The sequence below is a fragment of the Lissotriton helveticus genome, chromosome 10, assembly GCF_964261635.1.
Source record: "Lissotriton helveticus chromosome 10, aLisHel1.1, whole genome shotgun sequence".
In the NCBI taxonomy this organism is placed as follows: domain Eukaryota; kingdom Metazoa; phylum Chordata; class Amphibia; order Caudata; family Salamandridae; genus Lissotriton; species Lissotriton helveticus.
The window spans coordinates 1211127483-1211154241 of record NC_136071.1 but is presented as its reverse complement, the minus strand read 5'-3'; the positions used below and the strand labels follow the sequence as shown (position 1 = coordinate 1211154241).

Here is a 26759-nt window from a genome sequence, read left to right as displayed (position 1 = left end):
GGGTATTGAGGCTGGTTGGGTAATCAAGAGTCTAATTGGCTCTGTTGTGGAAGCACAATGTAATGGCATTACTGGTTGAAGTCTATTGACATAGCAATGGTACCAGCAGTGCGTCGATTCTAAGGTGATTGTGCGGTTTACCCAATCAATTTTTGGGTTATGTGTCTGTAGCCAAGGAATGCCTAGAATACCTCCAAATACAGGTGTGTCAAGCAAGTCAAACTGAATCTGTTCGGAATGTCAATCTGCACAGATCATAGTCAAGGGTACTGTCTGATGGAGAATTAAGCCTGAGGACAGTTCTGAGCCGTCTACAGCTCTCACAGGCTCAGGGACATCTTTTTTTGCGACAGGAATACTCAAGGTGTTGGCCAATATGATAGCTAGGAAGTTTCCAGTAGCCCCTGAATCCAATAATATTGGTATCACTTTTCGAATTTGGTTGGAAAAAAGCAAGGTTACAATTAGAGTCAAATGACGCGGAGCGGCTGTTTCAACGTCTGCGAGGTATGAGACCGTGTTGCCCGAGGTGGTAGATAAAGAGGTCTCTGACCGTATCGGACCAAGAAGTTTTTCAGCTGAGAAGCGCTTCGAAGATTTTGTGGATTTTCAGTGAGGCCTATTGCTTTACGAGTATTGTTTTTTACTATACAATCCCCAGCGAAATGCCCAATTTGCCCACAATATAAACACAAGTTGAGTTGACGCCTCCGTTCCTTCTCTTCTTTTGACAAGGGTCCCCTAACACCCTCAATTTGCATTGGCTCAGGGGTATCGGACAAGGAGGAGTCTTTCTTTTCATTTTTTAAAACGACTACTCGCCTTAGGTCTCCCCGAGTCTTTTCACCTCGTCGTTCTCCTGAACGATGATCAATACAAACCACCAAATCAATAAATTCTGTACAATCCGTAGGAGGATCAAATATTTGAGCTATTACATCTTTTAATTCGTCTCGGAGGCCTCGGTAGAACAATGAGGTTCTCTTCTCTTCCAGCCATTCTCTTTCAGCGAGAAGTCGATTAAAAGTGGTTATATAGGACAAAAGATCTTGTTTTCCCTGTTTTAAATTCAGCAATTCGTTATCGCTTGCTTGTACAAAGCAATGCCTAGCAAAGAGTTTTTGTAAAGTATCCTTAAATCATTGAAAAATGTGTAAAATTGGATCATCTCGATCCACATATGGAATGGACCAAGTAGCGGCAGTGCCACCCAAATAGGAGAGAATAAATGCAATTTTGGTAGTATCGTCAGGAAATACTGATGGGCGACATAAGAAGTGCAATTGGCACTGATTCATAAATAAATTAAATTTTGCTTGATCCCCAAAAAAGCGTTCGGGCGGGGCTAAAGGAACAGGAGTAGGGGTTGTGACGGACACAATTACTGGCTGACTACTGGACGTAGATGTGTCTGAGGTGTTAGGTTTAAACTGAAAACCTCGTGCATGAATAACCTGCTTAGGTCAAACAGAACCATCATCCCAGGGCGATTCTCTTGGTTTATAACGCTGTAACTCGCTCTGTAAATGATGGTTTGTTTGTTTCAGTACTGTCACCTCATGCTGTAAGGGCTCAAAGGCCTTAGCTAGTTCTTGAACGGAAGGGTTCTCTATGGTAGGGACATCCATCCCCCTGGCAAATATAATTTTGTGGCTTGGCTTTATGTCAGATGAGACTCCAGCCTCTCATCTGAATATCCAGGAAGATTTGCAGGAGCGATGCTGGATCTCCAATCCTTTTAGAACAATTCTCAAAGCTACTGGTAGAACAGCAGGTTTGGCAATTGTCCCAAAAGGGAAGGGGATTGGGAAGACAAGAGAGAAAAGAGAAGACACCGCAATCATCTGCCAACTGGACCAGCCAGGATCTGAATTCTTGTGAGCAGGTGTTGTGTGTGTATCTTCTTTCTGTAAACTATAGGTGAAATATACTTAGACATCAATAAACATTATTAGCTCCTAAAAAGAATCAAGCTACTCCTAGAATTACCTTAATAACAGACTATTGATTGGTAAAGGGAAATATAAAACACAATAAGTACATGCAATGACTTTAAAATACCTTAATTAAGTCTCAGAAATAAGGCTCTCTTATAATATAGCTCAATAACAAGCCACTTGCCAAACATGGGGGTCAAGGTTCATCAAGGATTCCACAGAATCGTGACTCAGTGCAAAGGAAATGTGTAAATTGTGTTCATTGGAACTTCACATAAAAAGTTATTCCGTTGTCCTGTTCTGCGCTGCCTTGGTGGTAGTAGGGGGGGTGGTCTGGGGGGAGGTTCTGGTGGTGGTGGCACGGGGTGTTGTGACCTTGTTGGGTGGCAGATGTGCATGATTTAGCTCTATCACATGTTGGTCTTTAGATGTTGCTGTGAGTTGGGTCCAATTCATGCAGTAGATAGTCGACCTCCTTACACCAGTTAAAGGTTGATTTTAACTTGTTACTGCTAACTCACATTATCGCCTGATTTTTGGATTGCATTGCAGATTTTGCTGGTCATTGAAAATATAGGAAAGTGGTGTTTTCGTGTTTTTTTTGCATGGGAAAGCGTACATCATAGCTGATACAGTCCAACACTCTAGCAGGTGGTATGTCAGCACACCGAACCCCAGGGTTCCACATCAGTCTGCGTACACAAGATGCAACTACAGGTCTGCTTATTATAATCAGGTAGGATATTTCCATACAGATAATAAGTGTAGCGCATCCCCTCAGCCCACCCCTGTCGGGACTATCCCCTGTTCCTGTTGTGTAGGGGAATCTTGCAGCTGTTGGGTGAGAAAAGCTCAAAATGTCTTTAGGTCTGGAGGAGGGTGGAATTGTGCCAGCATATAAAACACTCTTAATGGAGCAACTTGCTAGGCTGCTGATCCATCAATTTACTGTCGGGGCACTCTTGCTACCCCAGTAAATTGCGACTTCTCTTTTAGCCAGCAATAGGGAGATGGCAGCAAATCTGCGAACTTTCGGGGGAATCTGCACTACATACCCCAGGAGTGCTATCTCGGGCAAAGGTTCCATCAGGACCTGAATCATCTTGCTCAGAAGTTTGTGAACTGCCACCCAAAAGGAGCGGATCCGTGGGCAAGACCAGGCATGGTGCGAGAAATCAGCCTGTGGGCCTGACACCGCTGGCAGCAATGTGGTCTGGAAGGATCTATCTTATGTGTTCGAGCGGGGGTGACATAACTTCTATGCAGGAACTTAAAGTGTATCAATTTATGTCTGCTGTTTAAGAACACTGTTCTAGTAACCCTGCAGCAGGCCGCCCATTGCTCATCAGTGATTGTCAGATTCCCATGCAGTGCGTATTCTTTCATCGTCTACTGATATCAAGTCGGAGCACGCCCTATATAATTGAGATATCAGATGGAGCCCCTTGCTGCAATCTATCACCAATGTAAGGGGGGGAAACGAGGGAGGTTCCAGTGGGTAGTCTGAACACCAGGCCCATAGGGCAGAGCGTAGTCTGGTCAAAATTAATCTATCCATAAACGTGGCTTCCGAGAAGGTAGACATATCCCCTAGGTCAAAAATATGGCCTGCAGGGAAGAGATCCCCCATTGTATTATTGCCGAATTTAATACAGGTCTTTTGCACCAGCTTCTCGCCAGTTATAGGTAGTAAATTAGCATTGGGGAGTGGTAGAGAAGAGGAGTATAATGTTTGTGTGTGCGGGTTATGTGGCACAGTTTAGGCCATGCCCAGCTGGTGGTGGAAACTGGTTGTATATCTTTGGGGTACCTAGGGATACCAGTGGGTAAAACAGTAGCCAGTGTGTTAGGTAGGACGAAGTCTGACTCAGGGTGCAGGTAGGTAACCCTTGCATCCGGGTGGTACCAGGTGCGTGCAAAACTGCATTGGGCAACTAAAAAATATAAATGAAAATCAGGGACTCCATATCCTCCTCGGCACAGGGAAGCGTCAATACCTGCCATTTCACCCTGGGAGTCTTGTTTCCCCAAACCAGCTTGAGTAAGTGCGATCGTAGAATGTTGAAAAACTTGTTGGTGAGCGTTATCGGTATATTATGGAACAGGTATAGGAACTTTGGGAGTATTATCATTTTTATTAAGGCTACCCATCCCGCCATGGAGAGAGGGAGCTTGAGCCAGGAGTCAATTTGGGCCTCTAGGTGGGAAATCGCCACTCCATAGTTGCGGCATAGAATCTGTTCAGTGTCAAGGTCGATATGTATCCCTAAGTATTTCATCGAATCGGCACACCAGTCTAACGGAAATTCTGGGGTCCAGCGGGTTGTCCCAGCTGTAAGAGGAAAGATAACTGATTTGCGCCAATTTATCCCCAACCTCGAAAAGCTGCCAAATCGGAGGATCTCTCTTAGCAGTGGGAATCTCGGACATAGAGGATCGTGTCGTCAGCATAGAAGGAAACTAATAATGGGTGTGTGCCACGTGACAAGAGAAATGGGGCTGACAGGGTACCATTTAGTCAGAGTCTAGCTGTGGGTTGTGTATATAACAGTGCTGCAATGAAGCCTTGGGGTATTCCCATACGTTGCATAATGGACAAAAAAAAGGGCCATTCTAGGGAGTCAAAAGCCTTTTCAGTGTCAAGCAGTATTGCCGCTGCGGGAACCTCCGGGTTTATTCTGTGCAAGGTATTAAATAGAGTTAGGAGGTTGAAAGTGGTGGATCGGTGCGGGATGGATCCTGATTGGGCAGGGGATATTATAGATTCCATTACCAGTGAGCGGCGGCATGCTAGAGCCTTCGCAACAATTTTATAGTCTAAATTTAGTAATGATAATGGTCGATATGAGCTACAGTGTAAAGGATCCTTACCGGGTTTAGGGAGCAAATTAATAACTGCTTCTCGCAGGGTAGGGGGAAGCTGTTGGTTCTCTAGGGCCTCTGCATAGACATCTAGTAAGTGTGGGACTAGGAGATCTTTTTTATGCTTTATAAAACTCGCTTGTAAATCCATCCAACCTGGGAGCCGTGGACGTGTTTTGTGCTGTGATGGCTTCATTTATGCTGTTCGCCGTGATGGGTTCCGCTAAAAAATCTTGCATACATTTCTCCAGCTACACTAATGCTATCTCAGAAAGGTACGATTCTTGACCAGAGCGGTCATGCTCTAGTTTGGTAGTATATAGTGTCTTGTAATAGGATAAAAAATCTGACTGGATCAGTAGTGGATCTGAGAGTGTGTCCCCCGATGTGGAATGTAACTCTGCGACGTATGCTTTCGCATTTGGGCCAGAACTCGTCCAGGCTGATCCCCTTCTCCATAGACTTTGGATATTTCCCCATATAAAGTATTTCTCTGTCAGCTACTTCCCTGTTTTCTAAGACCAGAGCCACTCTCTTCTTGTTGTATCCAGGGTCAACAGTCACCCTCCATTCAGTGTCCAATGCATTCAGTTCACTCTCTAACTGAGAAAGTGTATTACGCAGGTCTCGAAGTAACCCAGTGCTTTTGGAAATACACACACCTCTCATGTAAGCTTTGAACCCCTCCCATAACACTGCCTCGGAGTCCACAGAGCCCGTATTTATTTCAAAGTAGTCTTCAATGGCTACATATAGCTCTTGCCTAAATAGGTCGTCATCCAGAGCACGGTTCGGAAATCTCCACTGCTGGTCAAACCCTTCAGGGCTGGGAATCAACATCTCCAACAGTACCGGGGAGTGGTCTGAGTATGACCTGGGCAATGTTCGCAACCTGTAGAACCATCTAGAGAGTTCAGGGGAGGCCAACCAGTAGTCAAGTCATGTCCAGGTGTACCTTGCGTTGGTGTAATGTGTGTACGTGACATGGTCTGGGTCGCGGACCCGTCCCAAGACTCGCAGTGAGAGGTGGTCGCACATAGAATAGAGCACTCTAAGTGCCCTTGGTTTCGGGTCTAGGGCTGTGGATGTGCTGTCAGATACAGGGTCGAACGTGACATTAAAGTCGCCTCCTAGAAGAAGGGTTGTGGAGCCCAGTTGTAACAGTTTCGAGTGGAGAGTGTGAAAAAATCAGGTAAATCAATGTTAGGGCCATAAATGCAGCCCATCGCAATCTTGTGGCAAAAAAGTGTGCAATCTACAATCACAAACTTGTCGGCTTCATCATATACGACAGAGTGACATTTGAAGGGGAGGCATTTATGAATGAGAATTGCTGTACCCCTAGGGTCATTGCTGTAATTGGCAAAATAACATTTAGTGCCCCATGAGGATGCAAACCGGGACCGATCTCCATGACGAAGATGAGTCTCTTTTAGGAGTGGAATGTCTACCTTGTAGTGCACCACCTGTCTCCTTTTACGGGTGTCATTTAAATCTCGGACGTTCCATGTAGCTAGAGTTATACTGGAAGGGCCTGTGTTGTGACCTATTTGTGCCATAACTGTACGTAATTTACAATGTTACAGAAGATCCAGAGCTGGTACCCATCAAAATATACGAGAGCGGCCATTAACTTCCACCCTCAGTCTGGCAGGATACAACATGCCATACTTGAGTCCCAGGTTCCTAAGCGTAGCCTTAGCCACTTGGAATTTCCAAGTGGCCAAGTGGAGTTCCATGTAGCTAGAGTTATACTGGAAGGGCCTGTGTTGTGACCTATTTGTGCCATAACTGTACGTAATTTACAATGTTACAGAAGATCCAGAGCTGGTACCCATCAAAATATACGAGAGCGGCCATTAACTTCCACCCTCAGTCTGGCAGGATACAACATGCCATACTTGAGTCCCAGGTTCCTAAGTGTAGCCTTAGCCACTTGGAATTTTCTTATAGCATCCTGCACCATGGCGGTGAAGTCAGGGTATAATGACAGCTTGGAGCCTTGCCATGAGAGTTTTCCCTTTTCACGGGCCAGAAGCAATGCAGTGTCTCTGTCCCTAAAGTACATTATTCTGGCAATAATGGGCCAAGGCTGAAGACCAGGGTTAGGTCTTGGTGCAAGCGACCTGTGGGAACGCTCCACCAAAAATCCCGGGGTGAAAGCCTCTTTACCAAAGAGATCTAGTAGGATAGTTTCCACCAAGTTGTCCATACACCCCGCTGCTGTGGTCTCTGGCACGCCCACGAGGGGATGTTGTTACGGTGACTCCTCGCCTCCAAATCCTCGTTCTTTATTGCCACTTCTTTCAGTATTCGCTCCATGTGATCAATTCGTTTCAGGGACAGGGCCATGCCATCCTCTAGTTCGGATGTACGGGACGCCACCACATCCAAGCGCCTGTCATGTACCTGGGCCTTCACCCCTAGGTCCACCATATGTTTGTCTAGGGCATCAAAGCGAACGTCCAAAGCCTTGATTCCTGCCCTCATTTCCAGTAATGAGGGCCCCAACTGGTGAGCATCCTCCGCTGGCACACTCGCTGCCTGTCCTCCTGTCGCCATGTTATCCGGCAGTTCTCAGTTCGCGTCCACAATTTTTTCAAAGGGGAGTTGTCGCTGCTTCAGATCTCTGCGGCCCATGCTGCATTAACCTCAGAGGGTCTGGAAAGGAGGCAACTGTGTGGAGGGTTGCAGATGAGCCCCGTACTGCAAGTGTGGCAATTTATGGTGTTGCTTCCACAGTGGTCTAGGGTGCACCACAGATGAGGACCAGTCCGTGTCGTCAGAGGCAATCTGCGACGGCACCACCCCAGCACAGGACAGCAGCCCGCAGCGAGGCCAGGTACGCAGTAGTCCCCTACTTCTCCGCCATTGTCATCCGCGTGGCGCAAGTCTGCCACTCCAGCGATGTACGTGCCTCGCTCTTCATAAAGGCCAGTGTTTGTCAATAAATTTGGGTCCCTGCAGGGTCTTCATTGAGGTGTTGGGGCCTTTGGTAAGGTTGCTGCGGTGCTAGGTGCAATATCACAGGGCATCACGCAATGCGGGAGTTTCTCTAGGATATGGAAGTGGGGGGGTGAAGGGCGTCTCCAGTCACCGAGATTTAGCAATGGCTGCAATGTGCCTATCGCTGGTTAGGGCTCGGGCCGGGCGGTATCACAGGATTGCCCCCTCACTCACCGCACTGCCGAATGGGGGGTCTTCCGCTGGGGATCGATGCCGGGAGGTTCGTTAGGCTGCCATATTGTGGGCCGTGCTCGCGCGCCGCTTATCTTCTTCCCCCAGCAATGCCGCCGCTGGTGTAGTCCACAAGTCCACAGCTCTGCCAGGTACTGCCGCGCTATTCTGCCGGCTCTTCCTCAATTTTGGGTCCCATTGGAAAGCGGGAGTTGGTCGGATAAGTTACTGGAATCGGGAGAGCCTCAGCTCAGCGCGGCCATTCCGGTAATGAGCTAAGCCACGCCCCCACGGGAACGCCTACTTTGCATATCATTACCGTTATTTGTGGCTCTCGTTTGTGGCGATTTTATTGGCGGAAGATATCAATAGAAAAGTGGTGGAATTTGCAGTTTTCACCAGGTTGAGAATGGGATGACTATTAAAAAACACTGAAAAAAAGATTGGTTTAATTAACATTATAATTAGAAATCAGCAGTTAAAAAACCTTTGACATTCACTGAAAAAGCATAGGTTTTAGGCACGTTATAGTAAGAAATTTGCATTAAAAAAAAAAACTTAGAAATTCACTGAAAAAACCATAGGTTTCAGGGACGTTATAGCTAGCTGGACGTTTCATTCATAGAAAACCATAGAAATTCGCCTGTTATAGTTAGTTGAGCTAACTATAACTCGCACCCCCGCAATGCACTGCTTAAGACGGCACATATGACATCATTCATGACATGATCAGTGACATCACTGATGACATCACTGATGACATCATCCATGTGAAAATTTGATTCACCTCATCAGACCCTAAGATAACACTTGATACACCCTCTCTAAAATACAGACTGTAATTTTCGAAACCATGAACACACCACTACCAGTTAGAACATATCCACTAACTAATTCCTAGGTGTACACACACATCCATTCATTCACCCATTTAGTCACTCATATACACAGTTAGCTATCAATACAGCATTATCATATCAAGTCACATATCTATACAGACACTCACACACCGCATCTCATTCATGGAGTTATTCACACACCTAGTCAGTATTGGAAATAATGAATCACACTTGTATTTACTCACCTGCACAGTTATACACTTACCACCTTACTTATTTTAACATACACTAACACATACTTACAGTCTAATACAATAACTAATACAAGGACACACTGATCCATACAGGCACTCTCAAAATCACTCACTCTCACATATAGTCATTTATACAGTCCAACACTCACCCAGCCATACAGCCCTTCACAGAAACAGACTTGAACACATATATCCAGTGAATTATCCACTCACACATCTATGCACAGAGTCACACCCCCACCCACCCACACAGACATTCAGGCACCCATATAGATACTCAGACAAGCAATCAATAGGACATATAGATCCTCAAATAGCTGCTACCCAATCCATGCAACTGCTTACACGCCAAATAACAACCTAATCTGTGTGAATGTCTGTATCAGTCGCTAACACATGCATTAAGCAAGACACAATTAATCACTCACTTATACAGTCAGTCACACACCTACTTAATCATCCATCCTGACTCTTATACACCAATTCATTCTTCAATACACCTTGGCATATATATATATATATATAACAAATATTTACATTTTATAGAAACACATAGCCACTGGATGATATCATCAGTGATATCATTTGAGATGTCATCAGTGATGTCACTGACCATGTCATGAATGATGTAATATGTGACATCATCAGCAGTGCATTGTGGGGGCGCGAGTTTTAGTTTGCTCAACTAAACATAATAGGGGAATTTCTATGGTTTTCTACGAGTGAAATGTCCAACTAACTATAACGTCCCTGAAACCTATGTTTTTTTCAGTATATATATATACATATATCCAACTAACAATCAACCCTTGCATTCAAATATTGCGCGGAGCCCTAATTCTTTTCAATCAGCATGCTTTATTTCATTTCAAAGCAATGGCAAACACTGCCCAACGCGTTTCGGAACCAGAGTTCCTTTGTCACGGGTCCCGTAATAAAGCACGCTGATTGAGAAGAATTGGGGCTCGGCACAATCTTTGGATGTAAGGATTGACTGTTTGTTGGATTATAAGGGTCGCGACCATGGAGAAATGTGCACTGGGTGCATGGATCCGCAGTAAAAAAAATTAAAACGAAGCGCGGGCTCCTATGCTTGTTTAAAAATTAGTTACCTGGGAAGGACAAATCCTGGGGTCTATAATATTGCATTTGAAGCGGGGGCCGAGAAAAAAGGTGGGTCCCAAAATGTGTTTTCCACATGCAATTTTCCATAGGAATGGTTCATTGCCGCTACAACCCGAATGGCTCAACAGAATTATAGCAAATTTGGCAAAGAGCTAGTCCACGGTTCAGACTTGTGCCTTTTGCTTAAATGGTGTGAATCTGTTCTGTAGTTTCTGAGAAAATTACAATTGAAAGTACATATATATCCATGGCACTCTAAGCGAACCGGACCGATCACGCATTAATGCTAATTGGCTGTCAAGTGGTTGTCAACATTCAAAACTGGGAAGTGCTGGCAGCCATGTTGTTCCTCGGTAGAAGCAAGGCTCTAGAAAATAGTGGAACAAGTGTTCAATACATATAAAGGGGGCAGGGTAGAAATATTTTGATCCTTTAGACTTGCTTAGGGGGTCCCACAAGGATCTCTAGGGCCCAAATTATTATTATTATTTTTTTTAAATGGAGAAATGTGCGCTGGGTGCATGGATTCTCCGTAAAAAAAACTAAAAACGAATCTCAGGCTTCTGTGCTTGTTCAAAAATTAGCTACCTGGGAGGGCCAAATCCCAGGGTCTAAAATATTACACTTGATGGGGATTCAGAGGGACCCTGTAACCCGGGGACCGTCATTCCTCGTTGTTACAAAATAAATGGGTGAGGGAGCTCAAAGGTCCGTGTAAGCCCGGGGGATTACCATCCTCCGGGTCTTTTTATATTTTGGGAGGGGGGGCCCGTGGTCTCCATTCTGGAGCACTCGAAAGCCACCCCCCAGGACCGGACACTGCTGTTTGCTATGGCAGGGCGGGAGTCGAGGTTCCAGCTCTGTCATAGCAAACTTAAGGGCATATTAACAAGTGCCATTTCGCTGCAATTTTAAAAAAAAAGCCAAAAATGCGATGAAAATTATATCGCTCTGTTATGTTATGTTATCTCTAATGAGTTGCAATGTAGGCGTTCCTAGTGGCAAGGTAGGTGTTCCTATGACAATATAACATGGAAGAGGGAGGTATGACAACAGTGTTGTATTTACAAGGCGGCCCTGGATTTGAGGACCGATAGCAAAACTCTTGGTAATCGCAGTTTTTGTCGGATCCTAACATGTGTTCTGAAGTAGACTTAAGCATGTTTAATATGCGAGGTGGATTGATATGTTAAGTCCACAGTCTTATATGAATAAGCTGTTCACTTGCGAACATGAATTATCTGTGTATGTCTCACGATATTGGGGCCATATTTACAAGGACAGTGTTAAAATTATCGTTGCTTTAGTGTTAGGAAAGTGCTGTTAAAGCGGCCATAGTGGGTTTAATAATAGGCTTTTGAGAATTTGTGAGAGTTCCAATAGAAGCCCAGGCTTACACCAGAACATTTTAACGCTGTCCTTGTAAATATGCTCATTACAGACTTCTAATTTTACTGTAAAAAAATATTACCTCCTACTAAATATTATTCTTCCTGGGGATCCCATCTCATGCGCGTATGTTCAACGTTGGGGACTGTGGGTGGAGGCCCAATGTCCCTACGGTGCCAGTCAGCTCCCTGCGTCTTTCGGAAACCACCATTACTTTTGCAGATGGGTACCCGCTAATATGCAGCTCCCCGTGGGGAAAATCATTTTGCTTTGCATTTTAAAAGAGAGAGTAGGTTTTCGTGTTCTCTCTTTCAAAATGCAAACCAAATTTGCTATGACAGGCCTGGAGTCTCGGCTCTCACCCTGCCATAGCAAAGAGCAGTGTTGAAAAAATTGTCCGGTAAGACAACAAAGGATTTTGAAGTCATTATTGCCATATTAGCTGTAGTTTGTTGCTGTTAAGGCGGTGATCATTTTAACGCCGTCCTTGTAAATATGCCCCTAAATTTTGGAATGTCGATAATCCCGTCTCCCATTTAAAAGGCACGAAGTATTTAGAGAAGTGCTCACTGTGAATTGTGAAGCAACAGTGTCGGATTGAGATCGATAAAGAATTGCCCACTGTTGAGTACAGAGTAGGCAAATTGTACATGGGGTTTTGTAACGTCAGTGGCTATTCCTCAAGCCCTCTCTTGAGGTTAATTGGAAGAGTTGTGTACTTGTTTTGGTCGTAATGTACATAGTGTTGTGTCATCTCAGTTTGCTTTTCCATGTCATGTAGAGGATCCTGGGTAAATACAACAGCTTTTGTACAGCCAGTACCTTTCAACCCTACCCCCAAACTGCTTACTGCCTGTCACCCTAGTAAGAGCTCGTGGAACACTTAACTGAGCACACAGGTCACAAGTTCACCACACAATGTTGCTAATCCAAACAGCAAGTGTTCTGGACTTTTTAAAATGTTCCATAGGAACTGTTAATTGAAGCTACAGACTCTGGTAAAGAGCTGGGAAAGAGTTAGCCTCAGTATCATACTTCTAATTATAAACATCATTTCTACTTTTCTTTTTAAAATCTTCTCAAGGCATGTGAATTTCACACTAAATTATAATGAAATATTGTCAGAAAAAGGAAACGTATATACTCATTTTTTTAAATTAACTTTTATTAAAACAATAATAAATAAAAAGCAATATAACTTTTATTGAAACAATAATAAATAAATAGAAACGTAATTTAACATAACAGTATAATGAATAAAACAATGGTAGAGGCGTAGGTAACCGACAAAACAAAAATGAAAATAAGTCTTTAAAACTAGATCATTGTGATTGAATGAGGTGAGAGATTACATCTTTACGAAAGGCAGGATAACACTTGGCAATATTGCTTATTAAGACATGTGCAGTGTGCCTGATACATCCCACCCCTCTTGTAGGCCCGCGCTGAAGAGGTGTCTCTAGGAAAGTGCCTGCTGGGTCAGATCTACAGTATGGTCCAGCAGGTCTTTAAAATGATTCAGAGATGAGACAAAATTAGGTGAGAGGTCACGTCATTATGCAGGAAAAAATTGTTTATTAGTAGTGCGTTTAATTGAAAGCATTGTGTATGTATGCCGCTCTGCTTACCTTTTGTTAACACTGTTTTGAGCAGAGTTCACAACTTGAAGTCTGCTTTGGTTCTCTGCTGCAGACTGTATTAAATTCAGCCTTGATTTATTTATCTGCAGAGTGGACAGTAGCGTCCATAACTTGAAAAGACAAAGAGAAATAAAGTGAGAGAGAGTGAGAGAGAGAAAGAGAGAGAAAGAGATAAAAAATGACATTAGTAGTGTTGATACAGGAGAAAATCTTCGTAGCTCACCTTTTTGCCTTCAGTGTGTGTCCAAGCATGTGCCAGTTCATGGTGCACCCTCAAGTTTAGTGATCTGAATAATAGTATAGAGTTAGTAATAGTAGAGTACATAGAACTGCATATGAGTATTTCTGCGTTATGCTTTTCGACACTCAGGATACTATATTACATCAACTTCCACTACGAGTAGGTGACTCTGCGCTCTTTTTCTCCCAAAGTACTATACCCATGCACTCCCACTGCCAAGCGCTGAGTTCTCATTACTGCATACCAAGACTGTTTCACCCCATTGACTCACAGTGCCCGGAGGTGAGTGCCCTTTCCTGCGAACCCAGACTGTTGTAACCTATCCACTCCCACTGCTGGGAGGTGATGGTACATTCCTACGCACTCAAGTTGCTGCACAGTAGCCACTCTCCCCGCCCATATGTGACTTCTCGTGGTTTATGAATGTTTGTTGTACATTCAGTGGAGTGTTTTCGCTGTAGTAATACAGGGCTATCAAAGTTTTAGGATGCAGTTTTTGGCACATGAAATGTAGCTAATATATATACGTTTGTGGACTTTCGGGAATACTGTCGAACTTAGTGCCTGAAATCAGTGTTCGAGGCTCGGAGTCGCGTCCACATCCTGTTATTGTAGAGAAATGACGTAATCAACACATGCCTGATAATGTACTGTAAATACGGTGCTCATGTAAATTGCTGATATAGTTTTGGGTCGACTTTGCCCTATATAAATATGCTAAAAAATCGAGCAATAGCACACACTTATAAATTAACTATACACTTTGCTTGCAGTATTGTAATGATCCAGTTTCTACGTTCGTATTTGTAGAATGAGCGACAGAAAGTTATATAATGTAAGTTTTTGTTACTGGCAGTGGTAAGATAGGTGCATACACTATTTAGAGCACAATATAATGTGGTAGGGCACAGGAGCAGCATTTTAGAGATATAATAAATACACAGACACAGATAGATAGTTGAAGTGGGTACGGGCGCGTTGCTCAACTCCATTTTATTGCTTTGCTGTTGGTAAAAAGTAGAATAGTAATCATGATATCATACACAGATATTCAATTGTAAACGGTTTATGACTTCTGCTGTACAAAGGTAGGAGCACTATATGTGAAATAATACACAGAAGATTGTATCATAAAGGGTTCATAAGTTGTGGTGCACTGAGGTAGGGGCAGTTTGTGTGGAGCCTGCGATGATGCATGGTTCAGGGAGACCGCACTGGTAAGAATTACTTTTGACTACTGAATTTTTCCTTAATAAGGCCACGTGGTGATTATTTATGATGTACTCAGTTAGTGGTATGTCTGCTGCTTAGTGTGTGCTCACCCTGCGATGATGCGTGGTCTGAACAGGCTGCACTCAAAGCATTGACTGTTGCATACTGGACTGCATGAACTTTGAGGGGAAAAATACCTACTATGGATGGTTATCAATTTCTCGGCAAACTAGGTCTACTAATTGCCCCCATGACAAATTAAACGATTGCATTTCACGCAGTGCATTCTAACTTTGCTGAAAATGGGGACGTATGTCTGGTGGTGATGTTGAAGGTGATGCTCCAGAGGTATTTGGTATTGCCGGTGGTGGAGGTACATTTTGGCACAGTCTTCTACATTCTTTGTGAACATAGTTCATGGGATGCAGGGATTGATGGAGCTTGCACATACTAGCAGTGCCACAGGAGTATTTTTTGTCTCTGCCTTAAATAAATCAAGGCTGAATTCAATGGTGTTTGTAGTGTAGATCTAAAGCTGAATACAAGTTGTTAACCCTACTGTCCGCAGTGTATATCGAAGGAAGTAGTCAGCATAATTATAGAAGAATGCTTTTTTCACTTATTTTAACAAAATCTGAAAACATACAGTATAATTTCCTACTGTCCAGCAGTGTAGATGGAAGGCAGTAGTTAGCACAGTTATAGAAGAATGCTTTTTTCACTTATTTTAACAAAATCTGAATACATACAGTATATTTGTCTCTGCATTAAGTAAATCAAGTCTGAATTCCCTATTGTCTGTAGTGTAGACGGAAAGATGAATTCAAGTTGTAAACCCTGCTGTCCGCAGTGTAGATCTTAGGCTGGACTGCATCATCTGTAATCACGATTGAAATGAAAGATAGAACATGTATGGAGTACATTATCGAAATATGTATGTTTCAGGGACATTATAGTTCAAATTGTGACCTGTGATGTCCGCAGTGTAGACTGACATTAAGTGTGCCTTTGCACTTGCAGCATGAATTCTATTATTCAACTAAATCTATAAGTGATATAACAGAAGTTTTTGAAGGAAGCATATTAAAGGGATATTGTATAGGGTTTGATAGGTGTTATACTTAGTTTGGTTTGCACTGAGTTTGTAGCACCTGAAACAACTTGATTCTGTGGAGCATGCGATGATGCGTGATCCGTTAGGCCATACTGATAGTAATGTTTTTTGTTTTGTGAATTTTGCCTTAGTAACACCACATGAAGGTGATTTTTGGTGCACTGAGTTACTAGTACCTTTGGCGCCTAGCATGTATGTACCCTGCAATGATGCGTGGTCGGGGGGAGGACACAGGAATTGGAATAATGTCTTTTGTTGATGTAATTCTACATGAATTCCATTTAAAAGGGTCAGGATGCCTCACTGTGCCATAAAACTGTTCACTCTTCTTTGCGATGATTTATGGTGCACTAAGTTAGTAGTATCTTTGGCGCTGAGCTTTTACATATCCTGCGATAATGCGTGCTTCAGGGGGTCTGCATTTGGACCAATATTTTTTGTCTGTTGAATTCTGCATGAATTTGGCCACGTGGCGATGAATTATGGTGCACTGAGGTAGTAGTACCTTTGGTACTGAGCGTGTACGTAACCTGCAATGATGCATGGTACGGGCAGGGCACACTGAGAGCAATGTTTTTTGCTTAGTGAATTCTGACTTAACAAGATCACAGGGAGGTGACTTGTGGTGCAGTGAGTTAGTGGTACCTGAACAACTCAGTGTGTGCGCACCCTGCGATGATTCGTGGTTCGGGCGGTCACACTGGTACAATGTCTCTTGCCTACTGGAATGCGTCATGTGCAATCGCCATTCCACCTGATTCGTGAACCCTCACAATGTAGATCGAAGGCAGTAGTCAGCACCGACATAGTATCCTTTAACAAAATCTGAGGACATAAAGTACAAATATCTCTACCTTAAAAAAATCAAGGCTAAATTTCATGCTGTCTGTTATGTAGATCCAAAGCTGAATTCAAGTTGTGAACCCCGTTGTCCGCACTGTAGATCGAAGGCAGTAGTCAGCACAGATATCAACAAATGATTTTTGTCACTTATTTTAACAAAATCTGAACACATACAGTACAATTATCTCAGCATTAAGTAAATGAAGTCTGAATTCTCTACTATCCGTAGTGTAGATTCAAAGTTGAATTCAAGTTGTGAACCTTGCTGTCCGCAGTGTATATCGAAGGCAGTAGTCGACACAAACATCGAGGAATGCTTTTTGTTACATACTTTAACAAAATCTGATGACTGAGTACAATTGTCTCTGCCTCAAATAAATCTGGACTGAATTCAATATTGTCCGTAGTGCTGATGCGAAACTGGTATCAAGCTGTAAACTCTACTGATCACACTGTAGATCGAAGGCAGTAGTTACCACAGACATCGACGAAGAATTATTGACACTTATTTTAATAAAGTCTGAAGACATATAGTACAATTGTCTTTGCCTTGCATAAATCAAGGCTAAATTCAATGCTGTCCGTAGTGTAGATCCAAAGCTGAATTCAAGTTGTGAATCCTGCTGTCCGCAGTGTAGATCGAAGGCAGTAATCAGTACAGATATTGAGGAATGTTTTTTGTCACATCCTTTAACTAAATCTGAGGACTGAGTACAATTGTCTCTGCCTTAAATAAATTGGGACTGAATTCAATATTGTCTGTAGTGCTGATGCGAAACTGGTATCAAGTTGTGAACCCTGCTGTCCGCAGTGTAGATCGAAGGCAGTAGTCGATACAGACATAAGTCTGCGGTGCTGTGGCACTGAGTTGACAATGGGCCTGTATCGAGGAGGTACGTGGTCATGGCGGCAGCCACGTGGCAGGGTGAGGACCTTCGCCATGGCAGAGTCGTTTGTCTTTGCAGAAGTGAACCACGCCCAAGGCGAAGGCTAATTATGTGTACTCTTACGCTGGAGTTGCGTATGTTGGATCAGCCCACTCCGCTTCTGCTTCAAGGGGGGGAGACAACCCAGAAACATGACTGAGATATTCCCCAGAGTCTGAAATAATATGGTTGCATCCACTGTGCAGTACACTGCATGTATTAATAGTATTTCTACACACTGAACATTTTTTGGTTTCTATAGTGAGTTGTGTATAGCATATCACCGGTAGTGTTTGCATTGTGTACATTATTGTTGATGTGTGAGTTCCCTCCCTTATACATATTTGGTTACCACATGTCTGAAAATTCAGCTAGTGTGCTGTTGAGAGGATATATTATTTTGGGAAGGTCCGTTTTCCTGTTTTGCGCTGCCTGTGATATAATAGAGGGGATGGGGTCAGGAGGTGTGGTTGTACATAGTCGACGTCCTTACACTACTTAAATATTGCTGTTGATTTGTTAGTAGTAAGTAGAACTATCGCCTGTTTGTTAGGCAGCATACCATATTTGGCTTGTTGTTGTAAGTATGGGGAAGTGGTGTTATTTTTTTCTACGGAATCGCCTAGTTTGTATATTATTTACGTGAGTTGTGGTTCTGGTTTGTAGCAATTTCTTGGAGGAAGGAATACATTGAAGAGTGGTAACATTTGCAGTTTTTATTATGTTGAGAATGAGATGATAATTAAAAAAGATACAAACAAACAGCTATGCTTAATGAACATTATATTTAGGAATTATCATTTAAAAAACCTTTGAAATTCACTGAAAAAACCATAGGTTTCAAACAGGGTATAGTTAGGAATTACCATTTAAAAAACCTTAGAAATTAACTGAAAAAATATAGGTTTCAGCGGTGTTATCGTTAGCTGGAAATTTTACTCATCCAAAACCATTGAAATTCCTCCGTTAGAGTTAGTTGTACTTACTGTAACTCTCGCGCCCACAATCAACTGCTGATGATGTCACATATTACATCATTCATGACATAGTCAGTGACATCACTGATGACATCACTGTTGTCATCTCAAATGATATCACTGATGACATAATCCACGTGACAATCTGATATACCTCATCACACACTTGTATAACCTTTCATCACTCACTGTAAAATACAGAGTACCATATTTGAATCCATTGACACAGCAATACAAGTATCTTAAAACTCACTCAGTGATTCCTAGATCTACACACACATCTAATAAATTACCTATAGATTCACTCATAATTGTTGTCAATGATCAACATAACACTATCAAATATACTTATACACCTATATTGACATTACATAGCAGCATACATCATATACAGTTAGGCAGTCATCCTACTCACTTTTGCAAACAATGTAACATATTTACATTTACTCAGCTACATATTTATACAAATAGCACTTTGTTTATTCATATAGATAGTAACTCATACTTAGTGTGTTATTTAATCACTATTACAAGTATACAGTTATCTATACAGTTATTCATGCAAACAATGAGTATTATGTATTCATATTTATATACAGCAACTGTCACAATCACTGCCTTTTATTTTTCTACTTTGTTGGACATGTACCATTGAGAAATATATTTTCTCATCACTTCACCCATAAAGATATTCAATCACCCAAACAACTGTTATAACAAGTAGTCTTAACCTCATATACCTACTGAATTAACTATTCACATATCTTTGGGCAGTCACAGATCCCCCACAGAAACAGACACACATTCACTCTCCTATACAAATAGTCAGTTATTTAATCAATAACTAATATAGACTTTCTTAGTAACCAATTGGTGCAGCAGTTTACATTACAACTGACAAAGTAATACAGATATTTACACAGTTTAGTCACTATTCAATATATTTAGTAAGATACTATAAATTAGTCAAGTAAACAGTTATTCATACTGCTACTAAATCCTCCCTCAAGATAGGTATATGTCCACCGATTCTTAAATGCAGATTGCTATATATATAATACATATTTAAATAACAAACCAAACCACATTCACTGGATGATGTCATCAGTGATGTCATAAGTGATGTAATTTGAGATGTCATCAGTGAAGTCATCAGTGATGTCACTGACTATATCATAAATGATGTAATATGTGACATCATCAGCAGTGGATTGCGGGTGCGAGAGTTACAGTTAGTACAACTAACTATAATGGAGGAATTTCAATGATTTTGTATGAGTGAAATGTCCAGCTAACTATAACACCTCTGAAGCCTATGGATATTTCAGTGATATATATATATACAAACGTTATAGTTAGGAATTAGCATTTAATAAACCTTGCAAATTCATTGAAAAAAGCATAGGTTTCACACGTTATAGTTAGGAATTAGCATTTAAAAAACCTTGCAAATTCATTGAAAAAACCATAGGTTTCACACACGTTATAGTTAGGAATTAGCATTTAAAAACATGCAAATTAATTGAAAAAACCATAGGTTTCACACGTTATAGTTAGCTGAACATTTCTCTCATTCAAAACCTTTGAAATTCCTCCGTTATAGTTAGCTCAGCTAACTATAACTTGCGCGCCCGCAATGCACTGCTGATGACGTCACATATTACATCACTCATGACATGATAAGTGACATCTCTGATGACATCTCAAATGACATCCCTGATGACATCACTGAAGACATCATCCAGTGAATGTGTCTTTCTGAAAAATAAATATTTTTTATATATGTATATCTAAAGGTCGATGGAAGAATAAATGGGTAAATAAGTGTCTAAATGGATGTTTTTATTTATAAAATTGATTGTATAACTGACTTACTAAGTATATTTAAGTGAATAGCTGTATTAGCGAGTAATCTTTAAATATTTAAATATCTGTATCAGTGTCTCACTTTGTATATAAGTGGCTGCATGGGTTGGTGAGTAGCTACATGAGTGTGTATATGGGTTATTAGTTGGTTTTTTGAGTACCAAAATTAGTGTCTGTATGGTTCGGTGGGGAGTATTACTTAGCGCACAGATGCATGAAAGACTGACTCACTGTTTGTATGTGTTTTGAAGACAGCTTGTGTGCAGGACTGTATGGGTGGATGAGTGTGTGTATGGGTGTGTTAGTGAGTGAATGACTGTCTCAATAGTATCTTTATGAGTAACTACATTTGTTTTAAACTTGTATATGCGAGTATTGATGTATATAAGTGAGTATATGTGAGAGCGAGATATTCTAAGACTTCCTGTATAAATAAGTATGTGTTTCTATAAGTGATTGTTTAAGAGAGTAAGTATGTGTACGATTCTGTTAAAGTTAGTGTACTGGTGGGTGTATAGCTGTATATGCAAGTAAATGGATATTTGGTAGTTTATTTGCATGTGTAAGTATATGTGTGAGTAACTCTATAGATGAGTTCCGGTGTATAACAGGATGTATAGGTGTATGAGTATATATGATGAATGAGTACATGTATGAGTGACTATATAAAACTGTTGGTGAATGAGTGGATGTGTATGTAGATTTTGGAATTACTGAAAACGTTGTTCTAACTGGAATTGGTATCTCCATTTTTTTGAAAATTGTAGTTTCTATTTTTGATTGTGTGTATCAAAGGTTATATTACGCTGAGAGGAGGTCTGTCACTCTTTCACAAGGATGATGTCATCAGTGATGTCATCAGGGAAGTCAGTTGAGATGTCATCATTGATGTCATGAGTGATGTCACTGACCATGCCATGAGTGATGTAATATGTGACATCATCAGCAGTGCATTGCGGGCGCGCAAGTTATAGTTAGCTGAGCTAATTATAACGCAGAAATTTCAAAGGTTTTGTATGAGAGAAATGTTCAGCTAACTACAACGTGGGATACCTATGTTTTTTTTTCAATGAATTTGCAAGGTTTTTTAAATGCTAATTCCTAATTATAACGTTTGTGAAACCTATGGTTTTTTCAGTGAATTTCAAAGGTTTTGTAAATGATAATTTATAAATGTATTAATTATTATGTCTTACTTTTCATACTAATTTCTTATATTTTTATATAAATATTTATATGTATTTAATTTTTTAGATTATATTTCATATTCTTATTATAAAATAATAACAAAACTAAATTGCAAAGTAATTTTTGGATTAATTATTGCTTGACTTCGGTTGCAAGTATAACACAACTCCAGCAATGATCTGGGGCCCTATGCTCACAAAGCTGTATCAATCCTTAGACTTGCTTCAAGCATGTTCAAGGTTTTGACACAGCATAAGCTCAAAAGTGACTGAATGAAATGTTATACATTTCACTCAGTCACTTTTAGGAGGTGTTGCTGCACCCCCTTCTGAACAGGAAAGCCTCTTCTGGCGCAGGGCTTTGCAATGTAATGCACCCTCGAGATGCGCCATATTGTTAATAGCACACACCATGACACATCTTTTGCACCACCGCTGTGTCACAGAAGTGACGCAGCGGCTGTGTAAAAGAGGCACAAGGGGATTGTAAATCCACCCCTAACACATACAAATTCACCCAGGCAGTTTCACCAGCAGCGCAAATTGAAGCATAGACTTTTAACATATTTATGTACATGTTACATTCAAGTCCTTCGGACATACTACAGTATACTATAGGTAAACGCCTTATAGATTTATGCTGTAGCACTTCCTTATAGCTCTGCACTTTCACATTCTCCATACACTGGTATTAAATTCATTCATTCATTTATGAACTACACATTCATTCTGACAAACTTTTACACACTAACATAGAAATATAGTTCTTTCTTTGACCAGTGAAGGTAGTTCTAAAATAACATTTTTTTTGTTTTGTATTTATTTTTTGTGCTTTCTCAACAAATTCCAAGCAGAACAAAAGAATGAAAAAAAGAACAACTAATCTCGAGGACAGCAATGATCCTGCATCCTGCGTTTCATCAGGTCTATAGAGTGTTCCCCTTAACACAAAAGTTTATTGCAATAAATGCAAAGAATTTTAACTTTAGCAAAGTCAGAATCAATATGTGGGTGTGGACTGCTTGCTGAAAATGCTGCCTCAGTTGATGTGCTTGGTGTAGCAGCAGGTGGGATCTCGTGCAACCTCCGTATTTCAGCTCGAGCAAAGTTCTTGGGGTGCAGGTTCTTCACGTGTCGCACCATATTTGCTGTGCCAAAGGAGTATTTTTTACAGGGACACCCCTTGAAAGAGTTGTTTGGCAAATTTTACAGGCTACTTTTGGAGCATTAACCTTCTTTTGACCTTCTGGAAAAGTGAAAAACTTTGAAATTAGAGCTTCTTTCCTCTTCTTTGGATCTTCTTCAGGAATAAAATATTCCTCTGAAGAACTGCTGGAAGATGACTCCTTTGCTCTTATTATGGTGATCGTCCTTCTATTTGAGAAGATTCTCAAAACAAATGCTTCTTCTTAGAAAGTCAAAGTTGAATAATTATAATGGGACGGAACTTTCAACAGTTGCAATAGGAAAATTTACGAACCAACCAAATCTCTACTTTTAAAATCACACGGCTTTCTGTACGCTTATGATGTGCTTGCGCAGCTCTTTCAATATGAGTACACATGATGTTCTACCGCGATTTGTGTAATTCTTTTTAAACGTAATGTATGAATATTAAAAGTATTAAAAAAATCATAGTTATCCCAAATGTCTGCCCTTAGTATCTACATTAAATACATACATGTTTTAAACCAAGTAGAAATATTGCCCCCTTTCGCATACAGAATGCCGTACATGACGTCACACCGAAGCCTTAATGCAACGCGTAACGTCAAAGCATATCTCTACCGTATGAGCGGGTACACGCAGAGTATGATAAACAGTACAAACTATGGTGCGATCACCCTCTCAGTGACAAATCAGAGCTCAGGGCGCGCTAAGGAGAATGATCCGATTGTGGGCATGCCTATGCGTACATTATAACACCGCCCCCATCTCTCTCTCTGTTGTTAATTGTTAGTGCACACACTCATACTTGCACATGCGTGGTGCACACCCTCCCACACTACCCACATGCCACCACCTAGCATGCTTGCTATTATTTAGCCTGGAAACCAATACATTACCCAATGGCATGTCCCCCAGGGCCATCATTCCTGCAGACCGTGAAAACGCTACCAATGACGGCCCTGGGCTTGGTTTGGTCAGCCCCAGCGGTTCCCATATAATGCGGGCACACGTGAGCACGTTCTCTTTTGCCTTCCTGTGCTGCGGGGACAGACAGACTGCCAGACTCAGCGAAACCGCAGCCTTTCAAGACACGACAAAAGACGACAGAAGCAAAGGTAAGAGAAGATGTCACAATATCAGCCTCCACTGTAAATTGTATATGCATAATGCTATTTTTTTATCCTTCATATGGCGTTCCTACCCCCCAATGGTTTTAAATTGTACTTACATAATTGAAATATTTCTTTATAAGTCACGAGGTCCTATACACCTCTAATCTTAAAAATTGTGCGTGCATAAATTTCTGTGTCGTATTTCTGTACTATGCCACGTGCTTAGGCCTCTATTATTAATTGTGCATCCATGATAGTATTTTTTTTTCTGTGTCACGAGGCCGTCCCAGGCCTCTATCAACCCCTTGACTGCCGGGCACATTCCCCGCTGTGAGGGGGGGCTGGGGGGGGGGCACGTAAAGCACCTCGGTGCTCATGATGAGGTCAGCTCGTCATGAGCTACGGCACTCCAGTGCTCATGACGAGCTGAGCTCGTCATGATCACACCCGTTGCCATGGAACGTTCAGCACAGCAGGGGGATCAGCCCAGCGTGCGCGCGTTCCACGGAACGGGCGAGGTCATGACGAGCTCAGCTCGTCATGAGCACCGGAGCGCTGTAGCTCATGACGAGCTGAGCTTGTCATGAGCACCCAAGGAGTTAACTTATTGATCTTCCTTTATTTGCTGGAGTTGCAACAGTCTTAACTATGGAATATTAACAACCCACATTAAAATTCACTTTTGATAGTAGTTACGCAACTCAGTTTACGATGACTAATCAAAATGTCCTTTTGTTTTCTTCATCAAACATCGTTCAGAAGCAACCAAGGCCTATCGAGCAACAACAATGGAATTCTCTGCAACTTATTGAATACACTTTGACGTATAGAAGCAGACTTCAAGTGATGATCTCCGGTGGCCGCACTCTTTATACAAGGTAAGCACAGCACCCTAGATCTGCAAAGCCTTCACTGCAATGCATTAGAAATAAGTCGCCATAACGGGCATCAGTAACGCAGTAGGCACTTCCATATAGACACCACTTGAACGCTGCACTATAACAAGTAAAATGTACCAGGTACACTGCACTCGTAAAACTGTAGTGTTAGCTTTATTTGTGAAACGAGAGAGGGTCATATTATCAACCCTTGGCGACAAACTTTTCGCCACTTTATCGGCAGCAAACTGCCGCTAAAGTGGCCATAATAGGTTTCATAATATGCTCAATGGAATTCCAATCGAAGCTCATGTTAGATATGAAGGACATCTGACATGAGCTTTGATTGAAATTCCATAGAGCATATTATCAAACCCATTATCGCCACTTTAGCGACACTTTCCTGCCGACAAAGTGGCAATAATTTTGTTGCCCAGGCTTGATATTATGGCCAAGAGTGCGTAGAGTACAGCAGCTTCTCTGTAAAATCTATAATTACCTCCGGGCAGTGACAACAGATAGGTTACAACAGTCTGACAAACAGATCCACAACCTTATTACGCCACTTTTGAGTCACTTTTAACATGGGTAAAGGGATGCAAGGAGCTACTAAATGTACGTCTCACTTTTCAAAACAAAATCTCAACTCCAGACTGCGACACAGTTTTAATGTTGTTTTCTCTCTCTCTCACTCTCTGTGACATCATTTCTCTTTCTCTCCTAAACTTAGACACTGCTGTCTGCTTGGACGTGTAGAAGATCAGCCCAACTGAAGTTGTCCATCCAAGTGGCTGCAGTGTTTGGCCGCAAGGTTTATGTAACGGTAAGCACAGAGGCCTAGATCTACAAAGCCTTAATTGCAATGCATTAGAAATAAGTCGCCATAACGGGCGTTAGTAACGCAGTAGGCACTTCCATATAGACACCACTTGAACGTGGCACTATGACAAGTAAAATGTACCAGGTACACTGCACTCGTAAAACTGTAGTCTTAGCTTTATTTGTGAAACGAGAGAGGGCCATTTTAGCAACCCTTGGCGACAAAATTATCACCACTTTATCGGCAGCAAACTGCCGCTAAAGTGGCCATAATAGGTTTGATAATATGCTCTATGGAATTCCAATGGAAGCTCATGTTAGATGTGAAGGACATCTGACATGAGCTTTGATTGGAATTCCATAGAGCATATTATCAAACTCATTATCGCCACTTTAGTGACACTTTCCTGCCGATAAAGTGGCAATACTTTTGTCGCCCAGGCTTGATATTATGGCCCAGAGTGCGTAGTGTACAGCAGATTCTCTGTAAAATCTATAATTACCTCCGAGCAGTGACAACAGGTAGGTTACAACAGTCTGACAAACAGATTCGCAACCTTATTACGCCACTTTTGAGTCACTTTTAACATGGGTAAAGTGATGCAAGGAGCTAGGAAATCCACGTCTGGTTCAAGAAAAAATCTCAACTCCAGACTCTGCGACACAGTTTTAATGTTGTTTTCTCTCTCTCTCTCTCACTCTCTGTGACATAATTTCTCTTTCTCTCTTAAACTTAGACACTGCTGTCTGCTTGGACGTGTAGAAGAATTGTTAAAGTGAAGTTGTGAACTCCACTTCCTAATGTGTTTGGGCGCAAAGTGTACACAACGTTGAGCACAGACGCCTAGATCTACAAAGCCTTCATAGGAATGCATTAGAAATAATGTTGCCATAAAGGGCGTAAGTAACGCAATAGGCACTTCCATATAGACACCATTTGAACGCGGCACTATAACAGAACTAGAATGTGCGAGTCACACTGCACACGTAAAACTGTAGAGTTACCACAACTTGTAATGCTTCAGCTAATTTACTCACATCTACATAATTCTAAACTCTAATTTTCTTTTTTCTTTTGCAGATTACCAATCGGACACCTTTTGGAATCCATTTCACAATTTCTTTATAACATTGTTTAAGTTATATTGCCAGTTCTAACTTAGTTATAATTGAGTTTCGTTTATATTTATT

The 26759-nt window shown here is 41.6% G+C and overlaps 1 protein-coding gene across 1 annotated transcript in view; it reads right to left on the bottom strand.

The window, feature by feature from the left end:
- The window catches only part of LOC144784217 (vomeronasal type-2 receptor 26-like), a 252587-nt gene extending 246948 nt beyond the window's left edge, over positions 1–5639 (bottom strand). Inside the window, exon 1 of the mRNA XM_078662871.1 lies at positions 5151–5639. Coding sequence (XP_078518997.1) covers positions 5151–5639 — 489 coding nt within the window. The remainder of the gene's footprint in view (positions 1–5150) is intronic.
- Positions 5640–26759: the final 21120 nt, after the last annotated feature.